The 15,532-nt window shown below is 45.8% G+C and overlaps 1 protein-coding gene across 3 annotated transcripts in view; it reads left to right on the top strand.

The window, feature by feature from the left end:
• CCDC85A (coiled-coil domain containing 85A) overlaps positions 1 to 15,532 on the top strand; it is a 175,107-nt gene that overhangs the window by 132,738 nt on the left and 26,837 nt on the right. For all 3 annotated transcript variants that reach the window (XM_024194889.1, XM_024194888.1, XM_024194887.1), the window contains exon 3: positions 5,599 to 5,675. In XM_024194889.1, the coding sequence (XP_024050657.1) occupies positions 5,599 to 5,675 (77 nt within the window). The remainder of the gene's footprint in view (positions 1 to 5,598; positions 5,676 to 15,532) is intronic.

Below are 15,532 nucleotides of genomic sequence, written 5' to 3'. Positions count from 1 at the left end.
AATTATTGTCTAATATTTTGTGGTGGAGTAATTTGCCCCTTATAGGCTGTGAGCCACCTTGCAACGTGACATGGCCTTTTAAGGCTTTAAGGGTTCGTTATATGGACCTAATGGGGACAGAGAGAAAGTGGTCCTGGGAATAAATGATGCTTGGGAGGAAATCCTGTCATTATATCTTTAAGAATCTGAGGCCAGGAGTCTTTCAGAAGGGGCGGTAAAGGCTCCTCTCTCCCCTCCAAATAACTGGGAATGAGCTGGGAAAAGAGGTCCAGTATAAATGCTGTCTCCTCTCTCATGGCAGGTCAGATGCCTGCAGACACTGTAGGGAGTAAAAAGGCTCCTGTAGGGCCCTAAATTAGAAGCAATAAGACACCAGCAGGAGAAGGCTGCCTGCTGGATCCTCCTAGCCTAAGGATTAATTGAGGATAAAGGGGCCAGCAGAGGGAGAAGTTAATTAACGCCCTACAGCTGGCAAAATTATAACCCGATCCCAAGGAGGAGAGCTGGTGGGGCTCCTGCAGTAAGGAGAGACAGTGACTGAAGCACAACACCAGCTCCAGGAAGGAGGGTGGGGGGGCTCCTGAACTGGGACAAAGAGCTGACTGGGCCTTTTATTGGGACCCCAGCATGGAGATCTGGAGCAACAAAGTAAGTCACCCATTGTAGAAAACTGAATAAATCATCCCCAGGAAGGGGGTACATGTTCTTGAGCCAATCCAAGTCTGGTAATTGAAAGAACACGAGGGTGGAGTGCCTTGGCAGGGCCATAGGGGGACATGGCTTACTTCTTGATAGATATATTGGAGCATCTTGCAAAATGCTAGACTGGGAAGCAACACTAATATAGCTCTGGTCAGTGTTACAGCTACAGTTCTCGAAATGCCTTTGGCTGTGCTGCACTGAATATAGGGTGGATGAAATACTGCTCCATAGCAATCATTGGGAATTTTTCCACTGACTTCAATGGAGATAAAATTTCACCCCGTGTAATTTATGGTGTCCATTTTACAACATAACTTGAGTATATTAATTTATACTTCAATGTATGTATTTGTAATAATTAAGGGCACCAGGACTACTCATTTCAATTAGCATTTGCTAGATCAGGCCCTCGGTATCTGACCTAATTGTTAGTATTAATGAGATTGGTAGGGAGATTAAAATAAATCTTTCATACTATGGAAGGGTTGAAAAACCAGGAGATTTTACACTAGATGCTCAGATAGTGTAAATCGACATTGACTTCAGTAGAATAGATTTACACCAACTATGGTTCTGGTCCTTAAGATATAAAGTATAAAACAAAGGAATAAATAAGAGAGGTGAAAATCTTTTACAAATATAATATGTATGTATGTGGCGCTAGAAGGTGGTAAAGTAGAAAATGGCAGAAGCAAAAAGCATCAAGAGTAAAAGTGAATTCAAAAGACAATGGCACGGGTTGGCGAGAGCATGATGTTCAAAAGGAGCAGCACTGAGTCCAGAAGCCTCCTCTTGCTGTGGAAATCTGCAAATCAACCCCCTTGAGAAGATGGTACTGTAGAAGCGGGAGGAGTACATAGTCTTTCCCCAAGAAGAGTTTTGTTGGAAGGGAAGGATGTACTGTGAACTACTTCCCAAAATAACTGCCCTTAGGGCAGTGCCGTAACAAGGGCGAGGCGAGTGAGGCACTTGCCTCAGGCACACAAAGCCGAGGGGCGCAGAAAGTGGTGGAGAAAAAGGAAAAAAAAAAGCCGCTGGCTGGCACGGAGATATTTATAACCCAGGTGATCTCCACCCCCCGCCCCACCTGCCGCCCCCCTCCAAGTGTCCCCCGGCCCCAACTTGCTTCCCCCGCTCCCTTCACGGCCCGGCCCGGAGCAGAGCAACTCCATGCTTCCTCCCTGCAGCAACTGCTGCCACAGGGTCCTAGTGCCCCCCATCTCACTGCCAGGGCAGACTGACTCTGAGCCTGCCCTTCTCCCTCAGACCCTTTCATTTTCCAGTGGGACCCTCCAGCAGCACAGGGGGTCCCCCTGCTCACAGTCACCGCTCCTGCCCCATGCTGGGCAAGGAGGCAGCCCCATCCCTCACCCCCAGTGAAGCTACAGTCAGGGGCAACAGCAGGGGAGGAGGCGCACGCAGCACCCCACAGCACCCACCACAGGGGAGGCAAGGGAGATTCCTGGACCTGAGAGGGGCCCCAGGAGCATATGCAGTGACAGTGGTGGGGGTGAGTGTGCTGCTGGGGGGGCAGGAAAGGGGAGGCTCCTCCCCCAGAGCTTGCTGCTGCCGGCAGGGAAAGGGCTGGGGGGAGTCCTCCTCTCTGGCCCCTGTCCCGGAGCAGCCTGCCTGCACCCCAAACTCATCCCCAGCCCTGCCCCACCCCAGAGCCCACACCCCCAGCCAAAGCTTTCACCCCCCCACTGCACCCTCAACCTTCTACCCTAGCCATGAGCCCCTCCAGCACCCCAAACACCTTATCCCAGTCCCAGCCAGAGCCCTCACCCCCTACGCCCCACTCTCACCCTGAGCCCCTCCCACACTCCAAACCCCTCATCTGCAGCCACAACCCACAGCCCTCACCCCTGCACCCCTTCCCTCTGCACACCTCCCATCCCCAAACTCCCTCCCAGAGCCTGCCCCCCAATCCCCTGCCCCAGCCTAAGGCCTGCACCCCAGACCTCCTCCCTCACCCAAACTCCCTCCCAGAGCCTTGGGCGGGTGGGGGGGCAGAGTTTGGGGGGGGGGGTTCTGGGCACCACCAAAATTTCTACAAACCTGCCACCCCTGATCCTGCCCTGCAAGTCTGAACTCCCAGCATTTTCAGGACACATGCTGATCCCTAGTGGCCACTGCTGCTATCCAGCACCTCCGTCCTCTCTTAACCTGTGAGCCCCTCTCTGGATTGGAACTGGACTGGAACCAAAGACTATCTTGGAAGCAACATTGCCAGCCCAAGTAGTCAAAAATCATGAGTTGACCCCCCAAAATCACAGGCTCTACCACTGCCCCTTCATTCATTCTTCGGTGGCAATTCGGCAGCAGGCCCTTTCCTCCAAGAGGGACTGAGGGACCCGCCGCCAAATTGCCGCCAAAGAGCCACCCCTGCGGGAGGGCGCAATTTTATGTTCTTGCCTCGGGCACAAAAATACCTAGTTACAGCTCTGCCTTAGGGTGGGGAAGGTACTGCGTGAGACTGTTGTGAGTGCTGCTACCACAAGGGGTGGGTTACAGAGAAGGAAGGAGGGTCATGAGATGGGAGGTCCTCTTAAAGGATGTGGTTAGTTTTGGATAAGCTTTGCAACTTCAGTGCTTATCTAAACCAAACTTTGGGACTCTTCAGAGACTCATCCAGCACTAGTTAATACAACACTTGCAGAGCACAGCATATAAAACCTCAGATTACCTTTCTCCCTCTGTTTTTATGTATAGTCCACTAGCTCACTGTGTACTAATCATTTCTGACAAATGACTTTATATTGCCTTCATGTTCTGTAACTTCATATGAACTACATATGTTTGCATATTTTAAGGGAGGGTTTCTCAAACTTCATTGCACTGCGACCCCCTTCTGACAACAAAAATTAGTACACAACCCCAGGAGGAGGGACCAAAGCCTAAGCCCACCTGAGCCCTGCTGCCCTGGGAAGGAGGGCCAAAGCCCAAGCCCCACTGCTCCATGCTGGGGGCCTGTAACCTGAGCCCCGCCGTCCAGGGCTGAAGCCCTCGAGCTTGGGCTTCGGCCCTAGGCGGTGGGGCTTGGCCTTTAGCCCCGGGCCCCAGCAAGTCTAAGCCAGCCCTGGCAACACCATTAAAATGGGGTTGCAACCCACTTTACGGTCCCGACCAGCAGTTTCAGAACTGCTGTTTTAGGGCTTGTATTCATGGAGACACTCAGGAAAGTTCATCAGAATTAAATAAAGGTATGAATTTAAAGTGGATTAGTTAAATTGTATTAAACCCCCCTGTGGACGCTCTAATTCAGAATTAAAATGGCCCTTAGTCTACTACCTCCTCATAAGGGTGGTAAGTGAAACTTAGTCTACTAGAGAGACAAGGTGGGTGAGGTAATAGCTTTTGTTGGAAATATATTTCCTCACCCACCTTGTCTCTCTAGTATCCTGGGACCAACATAACTACAACTACATTACATTCCCAGTCTCCTGTCATTTTTATTTCATGGACTGGCTGGCACGTGAAGTGACTTGGATATATTAGGGATCTAGAGTGCCAAATGCACAGCTAATTTAAATCGGGGAACTCCAGTGAAGTCAGTGGAACCATTGGGTTTATGCCAGTTGAACACCTGACCCAACATGTCCACAGACACACCCTTTCGAGACCAAAGAGCTAATTCTCCACTCTATTCCATGAGTAGATGGCTGGTGTAATTCTAACTAAAGTCACTAGAGTACACCAGCATAAAAATGGTGTAGAGGATTAGTGAATCAGGCCCCAGAGAAGGGCTGACTTCTGTTGAATTAATAGGGGCTGGTAGAGTCACAGTTATGCTCTTGTACCGAGAAGTAGTCTTTTGTATTACAATTAAACTACACCTCATTCCATGAACATTTTCTTTAGAAGCAGTTTTCTACCTGCAGAGCTTCCATATGAGCCAAGATATGCATGGTCATCTGTATTGGAAAATTCTGATTTTTGGCTTTGGTTCTCCTTATGGACTAAATCCTGCTCCCATTTAAGTCATTAGGAAAACTGTTTGCTTCAGTGGGAGGAGAATTGACCATATGTGACTCTCTCGAGGGTGGAAGTGAGCCCATAGGATTGATGTATGCTTATTTTTTGAATCTCATACCTGAGGGAAATCCTGCTTTCCTTTTTCATCTGAGGCCAATGAAAATATTTGTGTGAATTGGGTGAGCAGGATGGGGTGAGCAGGATTTACCTCTGTGATTGGCTCTTGCTATAGAACAAACTCTTTTATGTCCATGCTTGTGCAAAAGTGACCCCATAGTTCACTGTATTATTCTTATGTTTCTAAAATTGTATGTGGTTACATAGCACAGCAAATTCAGAAAGCTTAGGGTAGGTATTAGCCGAAATTGATCTTCATTGCCTTTCTTCAGGACTTTTATTGTGTTGTAGTGTAGAAGCAACTGCCTTGTCATTTAAAGCAGTGGTTCTCAAACTTGGGACGCCGCTTGTTCATGGAAAGCCCCTGGTGGGCTGGGCCGGTTTGTTTACCTGCCGCATCTGCAGGTTCGGCCGATCGCGGCTCCCACTGGCCGCTCCAGGCCAATGGGGGCTGCGGGAAGCGGTGCGGGATGAAGGATGTGCCAGCCCGCCAGGGGCTTTCCCTGAACAAGCAGCGTCCCAAGTTTGAGAACCACTGATTTAAAGTACAGTAGTTTAGACTCAAAATCAACAAGGAATTAGGCTGATTCTGCCAAGTCTTAATGTTTTAGACTACTTATAGTATCAGGACTTACTGGTATTATCTTAGAGAGAAACAGAACTGAATGTTGTAAGGTACATTTAAGAGGAGATATCTGCTGTGGTTACACCAAATCAGAAATCTCCTGTCTTATATAGGCACTGATGCTAGTGCACAAAAGCAGACCTGTGTGTATAATGTGAGTTTTTTCTTTTTAATTTTAGACTCAACCTTGTCCTATGTTAGGCAGCTGGAGGCAAGAGTAAGACAGCTGGAGGAGGAAAATCGCATGCTACCCCAGGTGGGTGACTTCCTGTTGATAGGAACAGTAGCTCCTAGCTAGATAGTAACACTCATATATTAGTGTTTAACATCAGTGTTTTCTGCAGTGGGACATTGATATAATTGAACTCTCACAGTGATCAAAGACTCTCATTACAGTAATCAAAGCCTCTAGCATCTTTTATTTTCATTTCTCATTGCTGATTATAGTGGAGCATTTCTACTGGTGTATTTGAGATCATGACAATACTTCAGAGCATTTTTTTTTCCTTTACAAGTGTTGATACCTTGTAAGAACTCACTGGGGGCTGAAACTTATGTTATAATTAACAATTAAGACGTTTAAAATTACAAACAGCTGACCTTTGACAGTCCTAGTTTCATCTTAAGAGTGACTTTCTGTCTTTATATCTTTCTAAAATATAAGCCTTTTGTTTGGCTGTTCATAAGTTATTACTGGGCAAAATGTAGCAAGTTTCAAATGCTATTCTGCAGTCAACTAAAACATTACTTTGATTCAAAAATGGAAATTTGTCAAGCAATTAAAATAATAAATTGGTTATTGTAATTTTTTGGGGGGGATGTATTAGGTGCTTAATGGGGAGACTGAAATTACATTTTAAAAATAAACAAACATCAAGTGAATTCGAGTTAGCTCTCCTTGGTACATGCTTTTCTTTTTATTTTAATTGTTTTTATTTATTAGCAATGAATTAATAATATTTGCATTTTTCAAATATATGTTAATTTTTTATTGACTAACGCATCTTGCTATTATATTTCATTTAAAAATACTGTGGAAATCAATAACTTTTCAAAATGAAATATCTTGTTCATTTAAAAAAAATAGACATGTAATGCTAGTTCATTGTACTGACTCAGAATACTATCACTTGTATGTAAAATCAAAGATAGTGGTAAAGGGAAGGGGCAGCGATATTCATATACTCTGATTTAATCATTTTTATAAAGTATAGAGACAAATGCATTAGTTACAAGAATGGCTCAGGATCAGAGTTGGTGATGTCTTTGCTAAAGCAGATTTTAAGCAAGGTTTTGTCTAATAGTTAAAGGAGTGATCTTGGTTCTATTCTTTGTTCTGCCACTAACTAGTTATGTGACCTTGAGCAAGTGATTTAACTTCTCTGTACCTTAGTTTATTCATCTGAAAAATGGGCGTATAATACTTACCACCTGCAAGGGGTAATGAGGATTATCATATATAAAATAACATTTGCAGAGCATTTGAGATGCAAGATACTCTGTGATGCAGAGTATTATTGTCTTGCCAAGCAAGATGTTCAAGGCAAATGAAAATGATTGACCTAAAAACATAATCTGTGATTTGTCTTGGTGTGGTGAAGCAGTAGTAGGAGATGGAGATAGGTCATTCAGGAAATACTTTAGGGCCAAAATTTTTCAAGTTACTAGTGGTTTTGTTTGTCTCCATTTTGAGGTGCACACCTGAGACACTGTAAAGGGGTCTGATTTTTCAGAAAGTGCAGAAAATCATGGCCCTTTAAGATCTCTCATGTTGGGTATCCAAAATCACTAGTCAGTTCTAAAAATAGTGCCTAAAAGTCTACAATAGGGGCAGTGGTGTTTTTGGCGGGGGGCGTGGGGGGCGGGGGCACAAGCTGAGGGAAATGCAAGGGGAATAATTAAGTAGGCAACAAAGTCTGCATCTTGCCAAAAATATATGCTTTATGGCCAAATGTGTGTCTATATCTTGGCTTGGTTTATTGGTTCTAGAAGCTAACCAAACACCTGTGAACACTTTATCATTAGAAATTATGAGAATGACATGTGTTGGCCTTTCATAGCATGTCTGCTCATCCTAGGAATTTCATTGCTTTCAATACAGGAAGGAAGCATAGTCAACAGCTAGCCCATTTTGAAGTCATACTCAGGTATGTTAGTGTTTCATTTATATGAGACGGTAGGGACACAGCCAGCATGTTCTATAAAGAATATTCTGGGGCTTTCAGGTGAGTTGGTGAAAGACTCTTGTTCAGGCAATATTCTATCTGATCTTTTTTTCTACCTTCAAAGTTACTAAGGTTAAAAAGGGCAGTAGTGGCTAACCTTGTCTGTTGTCTGGGTTGGTTGTCATTATGGGAAACATGGTAACTATACTCTGGACACTTGTCAGGCTGAAACAGAAATAGAAAGACAGAGAATGGGATTTTGATTTTCAAAAGCTCTCTCCACATTGGTCTAACTCTCTTTCTGATGAAGGCAATGGGTGTTTTATGAGGGTTAGGCTGACTCTCGGTGCTTTTGACAATTCCACTTCAAGCGTACAACATCAAATGAAGTTCCTTTCCTGGTACAGGTATAAAAACTCCACCTGTTTTGTGGGAAGGGAATGTCTTTTTGTAAAAACAAAAAACAACAACAAAACCCCCTGTTATTCAGTGGCACTCACTCTGCAGGACAACAGGGATTTTAAAGCTCCAGGACTATACATATTAGAAGAAAGTGAGAGAGGTGAACTGTTATTGATACACTTGTTAATAATTATTCTATCCCTGAATGAGTATGATCAGTGCTACTTACGATGCTTATTTTTTCCTGCCTGCTCACCTCTCTTCTTCTTCTATGCCTCCTCTCTTCCTCTTTAAGCCCTTTCCTCCCCTGCCCTATTTCTCCTCTTCCAGATATGCATTACTCATACCAACTTGTGTAATGGTGTGACCATTTATACCCTGCATAGAGCACAAAACCCCTTGGCAACCTATTAGTTATCTCCCCTTTTCCTTTGCTTTTCTTGTCTTTTTCTTACATATTTGTTTTTATTTCAACCCCCCCCTACCTGTAGCTTAATGGTTTTATTAATATTTAGCAGCAGGCACCTCTTCAGAGAAAAGTGTTTCAGTGATGACATCTTCACTGTCCAAATTGAATTCTGAGCTTTAGTTTGCTGCACTATGACAAGAGATTACAGTGGCTAGGGAAAAAAACAATAGCTACAGTGAGTCAATATTTCAGTCTGATCAGGGAATAGAAATGGTATAAAAATGCTTCTATTCATATAAGACTGCAAAAGTCTCCCAACATTTGCTCGCATACTGGTTGATTGCATTCTAGTACGTTTAAGAGTTATGAGAAGCTGCAGACAAGTTGTAAATTTTCTTTGTTGATGGGGGCAGCAATTAGCATGTATTTGTTTTCAGATGGCAAACAAAAGATATAATCCAAGCACCTTCAATATATGGCCATAGATATGAGTTTTGGGAAAGAAAGCAGATGTTTTCCAAGACTTACAGCATGCAACAGGGTTTTCCTACCAGTTGCCAAACTACATTGGCTAGGCATGAGGAAACAGTATATTATAGGTTAATATCAGTGCTTCTCAAACACAAAAGTATGTAACAATACTTGCAAGTGGTGTACATAGAGAGACACGATTTGGGGAAGGATGTTTGTGGGTGGTGTAATTCGAACCAAGAAAGATCTGGCATATAATAAGACTCTTTAAGAGATCTGTGGTTTGGCCCATGGCTGTTCTGCGCAATTCACAGAAGCACAAAATATTTATGATGATTTTGGTAGATCAGAAAGAAAGCAGACTTAGGAATCAGTATTGTCAGACTTCTTTTCAGGAGATTCATGGTTAGATATAATATTACTGGAAGAGTGTATCCAGTATGTACGTATGTTTAAGCAACTTGGTTTATACAGTGATTATTTTCTCCTATATATTCAGGGCAAGTTTAGAATTCCTGTTTAAGCCTTACCAGAAACTTGCCATGAAGAATAATATCTCTGCACCATCTTATCTGAAGTTTTATTTCATGTTTTTGTTTGTCTTGTCTATCTTTAATTTAATATCTTCAATGCAAGGAATTTGTCTTAGTCCAGGTCTACACTTAAAACTTTTGTCACTGTGATAATGTTGGGGTATAATTTTTTAAAACCTTTTTATACTGGCAAAGCCCTAGTGTTATACCAGCAAAAAAGTGCTTTTGCTGGGATAGCTTATTTTGTTTGAGAAAACCAAGATAAGCTATGTTGGCAAAAGCACTTCCTTTGCTGGTATAAACTGCATCTACACTAGGCGGGTTTGCCAGTGTACCAGTAGTTATACTGGCAAACCTTTTCTAGTGCAGCTTACTGTATAGACTAGTTTCAGTCCTTATGTAAAAAAGGCACAACTCTTGTGTGAAATAGTCGCTATTGTTATGTCAGATTGTGGGAGGTGGATTGAAAGTTCTAATGGCCACCTTTCACATGACAGTACACGGCTCTGTGAATGCTGAACAGAATGGAGTTGCTTGTTTCAGATAGAAGCTGACTCTGGTTTGCCTTCTATCACTTGGCTGTAAAGTTAAGAATAAAATTATTTATATAAGAAAAGCTTTTTTCATTAATGTGACGACCAACACAACTCCCATTAAAATTATTAGTATTTGTCACTTGTATTACGGAATTCTCAGCCAGGTTCTGGCCCCATTGTTCTAGACACCATGTGAGCATATAGTAAAGCCTAGAGAGAGTTGCAGTTGCTTAATCCTAAAATCAGTTCCCCAAGATTTTCCACTGATATTTACTTGACTAAAATTTTGATTCATTTCAGCAGTGTTCATGTCTCTGTTCCAGACAAGTTTCCAGTAAATTAGGACTGCATTTTCTTGGACTAAAATAGAAGAATCTGGGTGGTTAGAGCACATGCACAAGGTAGTAGAATAGAAAGGATAAAAAAATGAGTGGTTGAACAGAAGTCCTCATCTGTTTTAATTAATGGGTAGGTGAGAAAGATGGGGTGGTTAAGAGCATAGAGTGGGAATCTGCTTGGGAAATCTCTGAATGTTTGGAGGGAGAGGCTGCTACAAAAATTAGGCCCTTATTTGCAGACTTTTTTGTCCCCGTGCATAAAAGCAGAGGGTGTGATCTGACCTCACATCTTTATTGCATGCAGTAACCACAGTCCTTAACCAAAGAGTTGCAATTAATGAGCTGGCTGTATTACAATGCAATATGTTATAAGATGCACCATACAAAAACAACCTATGCATCACCCTTCTCATGTGCCTTTTCTGCTGTTAGTCTCTACCTATTGATCAGCTCTTGTGCACAGAATTTTAGGCTATCTCTGATAGTACATTCTGCAGTTAGAAGAGACATAATGCTTGCTTGTACTGAGACATTTTGCAGTAGTCAAGAAGCTTTTTAAAGACAAAACTGGATTCATACTTCATTTACATCAGTATTACATTGATGTAAATCCATTAGGCGACATTCTGATCTCAGTTATGTTGGTGGATGTCTAGAACAGTGGTTTTCAAGAAGGGGTACGTTCACCCATGGGGATATGCAGAGATCTTCCAGAGGGTACAACAACTCATCTAGATATTTGCCTAGTTTTACAACGGCTATATAAAAAGCACTAGTAAAGTCAGTACAAACTAAAATTTAATACGGACAATGACTTGTTTATACTGCCTTATATACTATACACTGAAATGCAAGTACAATATTTATATTCCAATTGATTTATTTTATAATTATATGAGAAAAATGAGAAAGTAAGCAATTTTTCAATAATAGCGTGCTGTGACACTTTTGTATTTTTATGTCTGATTTTCTAAGCCAGTAGCTTTTTCAGTGAGGTCAAATTTGGGGTACTCAAGACTAATCAGATTCCTGAAAGGGGTACAGTAGTCTGGAAAGATTGAGAGCTACTGATCTAGAATAACTCCACTGATTAGGCAATCATTATTCCAGATTTGCCCTCATGTGTAACTGTGAACAAAATCTGTCCCATTGACTCCTTATCTACATTGGTGTGCAATCAGAATCAGGCCTCCAAAAGTCAGTTAAATGAAAAGGAAGCTTGTGAATTGAATAGGTTGATTATATTTCTAGGGGTGATGATAACATCGTATGTTGAAACAACACAAGTGTACATGTGCCGTGTAGTCAGTGAATGTATTTGATAAGAATATTCCTGGCAAGCCACTCTCTTCTTCTTATATTAGTTCCATTTTAAGTTATATGGTGGAGAGAAGGAAGCATGTTAGGATTATAATGGAAAAAAAGTCTCTGTTTATCTAATAATTTGGCTACAAGTCCCACCTTGTAATGAAATAGGAAGCCAGAGGCAAATATTGCCAAGACAACCAAGTCTGGACAAACAAAAAGAATGTTGTTGTTGCCAGAAGTTTATATGAGTGTACAAGAGCTAGAGGAATTGAATTCTCAACTTCCATGGCAACGCAGCATAAATCTGACAAGGCAGAGCTTATGCACAGGTTAGCTAATGAGTCAGTGAAAGAATCTGTGAAGTTATCTAGCACTATGTTTCTTTCTGTGCATTCTGTCCTTTCTTTTCAGTTTCTTGATTCTTGGGTATTTTATTTATTTATTTATTATTGTTATCATAGTGCTGAAGGCCCCTGTTGAGGTGTGGGATCCATTGTGCGAGGTGCTATTCAGACACATAGGAGACAATTTCTGCCCCAAAGAATTTATGATCTAAATAGACAAGAGACAGATGGTAATAGACAAACAACAAATAAGCAACTGTCTAAAGTACAGACCATGTAACTATTTATCCCTTCCCCATCCACACTCTACCCAGGTGCCACAGCCACGGTGCATTGTTGCTGCTCCTCTAACACTTCTTTCTTCTTCAGAAACTGCGGAACTACAATTCATTTACAAATTTAGCACCGTTAATTTGGGCTTAAATAGGGACTGGGAGTGGCTGGCTCACTACAAAAGCAATTTCCCCTCTCTTGGAATTGACACCTCCTCATCAATTATTGGGAGTGGACCACATCCACCCTGACTGAATTGGCTTTGTTAACACTGGTTCTTCTTCGAGTGCTTGCTCATATCTATTCCAATTAGGTGTGCACGCGCTGCGTGCACAATCGTCGGAGAATTTTCTACCCTAGCAACACCCGGTGGGTCGGCTGTGGAGCCCTCTGGAGTGGCGCCTTCATGGCGCTGGATATATACCCCAGCCGACCCAGCGCCCCCTCAGTTCCTTCTTACCGCCCGTGACGGTTGTTGGAACTGTGGAGCGCGGCATAGCTGTTCTCCACTCTCCCTAGCTTTACTCGTTAGTTCTTGTAGATAGTTGTTAATTGTATTCTTTAGATTAGTAGTTTGTTGTTAATAGTTTGAAGAGTAGTTATAAATAGTTATAAGTAGTTAGCGGGGGTTAAGGGGGCTATTATCTCCCCTTTTCCCACCCCGGTGCACAGCCAGGCTCATGCCCAAGGCTCCTGGCTTTAAGCCATGCACGACCTGTGCTAAGCCTATGCCAACGGGAGACCCTCACGACTCTTGTCTGAAGTGTTTAGGAGAGTCTCACCAGAAGGACAAGTGTAAGATCTGCAAGGCTTTCAGGCCCAGGACCAAAAAGGAGCGGGACTTTAGACTTAAGCAGCTCCTTATGGAGGCGGCACTTAGCCCAGATCCTCCTTCGGCGCGCCAAGTTCCGGCACCGAGCGCCTCGGTGCGCAGCGCCCCAGCGGCACCCTCCGGTACTGCACCGCGAGCAGACGCGGATAAGGTCCCACGGCACCGTCCTCCCTCGGCACTGCGCCCACCGCAAGCCACTCGGCGCCGTTCCCTGTCTCCGGGACATAAAAGACCCCGCAAGACCCAGGACACTGCCGTCCAACAGGCACCGGCTCCCCCCGCACCGGTGGTAGAGCCGCGTCTGGCTTCGGAACGCCAGAGGGTGCAGACATCGTCGACACCGTTGACTCCGGCACCGGGTGTAGGGCCGTTGAGTCCGGTGCGGACTGGCTCACCGCCTCATCCTGTGGTGGAGCCCTGTCTCCCTTCTACACCGGAAACTTTTGCAACGGCGAAAGACCTCATCGCCCTCATGGAGCCGGCGCCGTTTCAGCCCGCGGCACCGCATGCCCTTCGTACTGTGGAATCCAGGGGCAAGCCTGCCCTGATACGCCCGCCATCTCCGAGCGTGGACTCGCGGCACCGCTCCCGGTCTCGGAGCAGGTCCCGACGCCGCTCGCAGTCCCGGCACCGATCTTCATCTCGGCGCCGGTCGTACTCGCGGCCCAGATCTTCCTCCCAGCACCGGTCTACTTCTCGGCACCGACCTGAGCATCGGTACCGGTCGGAGTCCAGACGCAGTTCTCAGCACTGGTATGAGCGCCGCTTCCGTTCGCGAGGCCGCTCCTGATGGTGTTCGTCTTCCTGATCCAGATCTGGATCCCGGTACCGACATGGCCATCGGCACTGTTCTCGATCCCGGTACCGCTCACCGGCACTGCGCAGAGACCGCTCGCCTGTGGACCGGCACCGCTCGGCACCATACCAGGACGAGCCCCTGCAACCACGCTCATCACCGCCCTGGCCCTCAAGATCGGCGTCTCGCTCGTCGGAAGGGGCTTCCCGTTCAGCGTACCCCACTCCGCTCAGGGTCAGGCTGCAGACGACTTGGGTCATTGGCAGGAGGGGGCAGAGGACCCTAGACAGGACCCTGCACATTGGTCTTTCTGGACCCCATGGACGTATCACCAAGCTCAAGGGGCTCCACCAGCGGCCTCTCGCTCGGCACACTCTGAGCCCAGAGTTCCTGAGGCCACCATCTCCCGTCCTCCCCCAGGGGGCATGGAGGCTCTAGTGCCGACACCCACGCAGGCCCCAGACCCCGGTGCAGGGAATCCTGCACATCAGGGACCCTTGGAGCCGGACCCTCATATGGATCCTTTACCCCCTGAGGCGTCCTCCTCATCCTCGCCAGATGAGGCGGTGGCGGGTACAACAGCCTTAGGCCCACCTCCAATAGACCTCCGTGCCCACCAAGACTTGTTGCGTAGGGTGGCACGGAATATGGACCTACAGGCTGAGGAGATAGTGGAGGTGGAGGACCCGGTGGTGAGCATCCTTTCAGCTGATGCCCCATCCCGGGTGGCGTTGCCCATTATTCGTATGATCCAGGCTAACGCTAATGCCATATGGCAAACCCCGGCCTCCTTCCCTCCCACTGCCAGAGGGGTAGAGAGGAAGTACTTTGTCCCCTCTAAAGACCATGAGTACCTCTATACACACCCTCCGCCGTGTTCACTGGTAGTCTCCTCAGTGAATGCAAGAGAGTGTCATGGTCAGCAGGTGGCAGCGCCCAAATCGAAGGACGCCAAACGCTTCGATTTGTTTGGACGCAAGGTTTACTCAGCGTGGGGTCTGCAGCTCAGAGCCGCAAACCAACAGGCGCTCCTGAGTCGGTACAATTACAACTCATGGAATTCCATGGGTAAATTTAAAGATGGTCCCCCAGGACTTGAGGGAAGAGTTCGGGGCCCTAGTGGAGGAAGGTAAAAAGGTGGCTAGGACCTCCTTGCAGGCCTCCTTGGACATAGCGGACTCGGCCGCCAGGACACTAGCATCTGGGATAGCCATGCGACGCGTCTCCTGGCTCCAGGTTTCGGGGTTACCGCCAGAACTGCAGCAGACCCTGCAAGATCTGCCGTTCGAGGGCCAGGGGTTGTTCTTGGACAAGACGGACTCTCGGTTGCAGAGCCTCAAGGACTCCAGAACCATCATGCGCTCTCTGGGGATGCATGTCCCAGGACCCCAGTGCAGGCCCTTTAGGCCCCAGCCACAAAGGTTCTACCCTCCTCCTCCTCATCTGAGACAGGACTTCCCCAGAAGGCGGGGACGAGGTGGTAGACGGAGGTCGACTGGCCCCCAACCCAGTCAGAACCAAGGCCCTCCTAGGCCACCTTCAGGACCTAGGCAAAACTTTTGAAGATGCGCTCGAGGACGGCGTGCCAGCCACTACCCAGGATCCATTTCCTTTCTTTCGGGATCGCCTCTCCCGTTTCCACTGTGCTTGGTCCCTTATAACCTCGGACCGTTGGATCCTTCGAACGGTGGAGAGGGGATACGCTC

The sequence above is a fragment of the Terrapene carolina genome, unplaced genomic scaffold (assembly GCF_002925995.2).
Source record: "Terrapene carolina triunguis isolate 2854851 unplaced genomic scaffold, T_m_triunguis-2.0 Scaffold132, whole genome shotgun sequence".
Classification (NCBI taxonomy): domain Eukaryota; kingdom Metazoa; phylum Chordata; order Testudines; family Emydidae; genus Terrapene; species Terrapene triunguis.
This window is presented reverse-complemented; position numbering and strand designations above follow the sequence as displayed.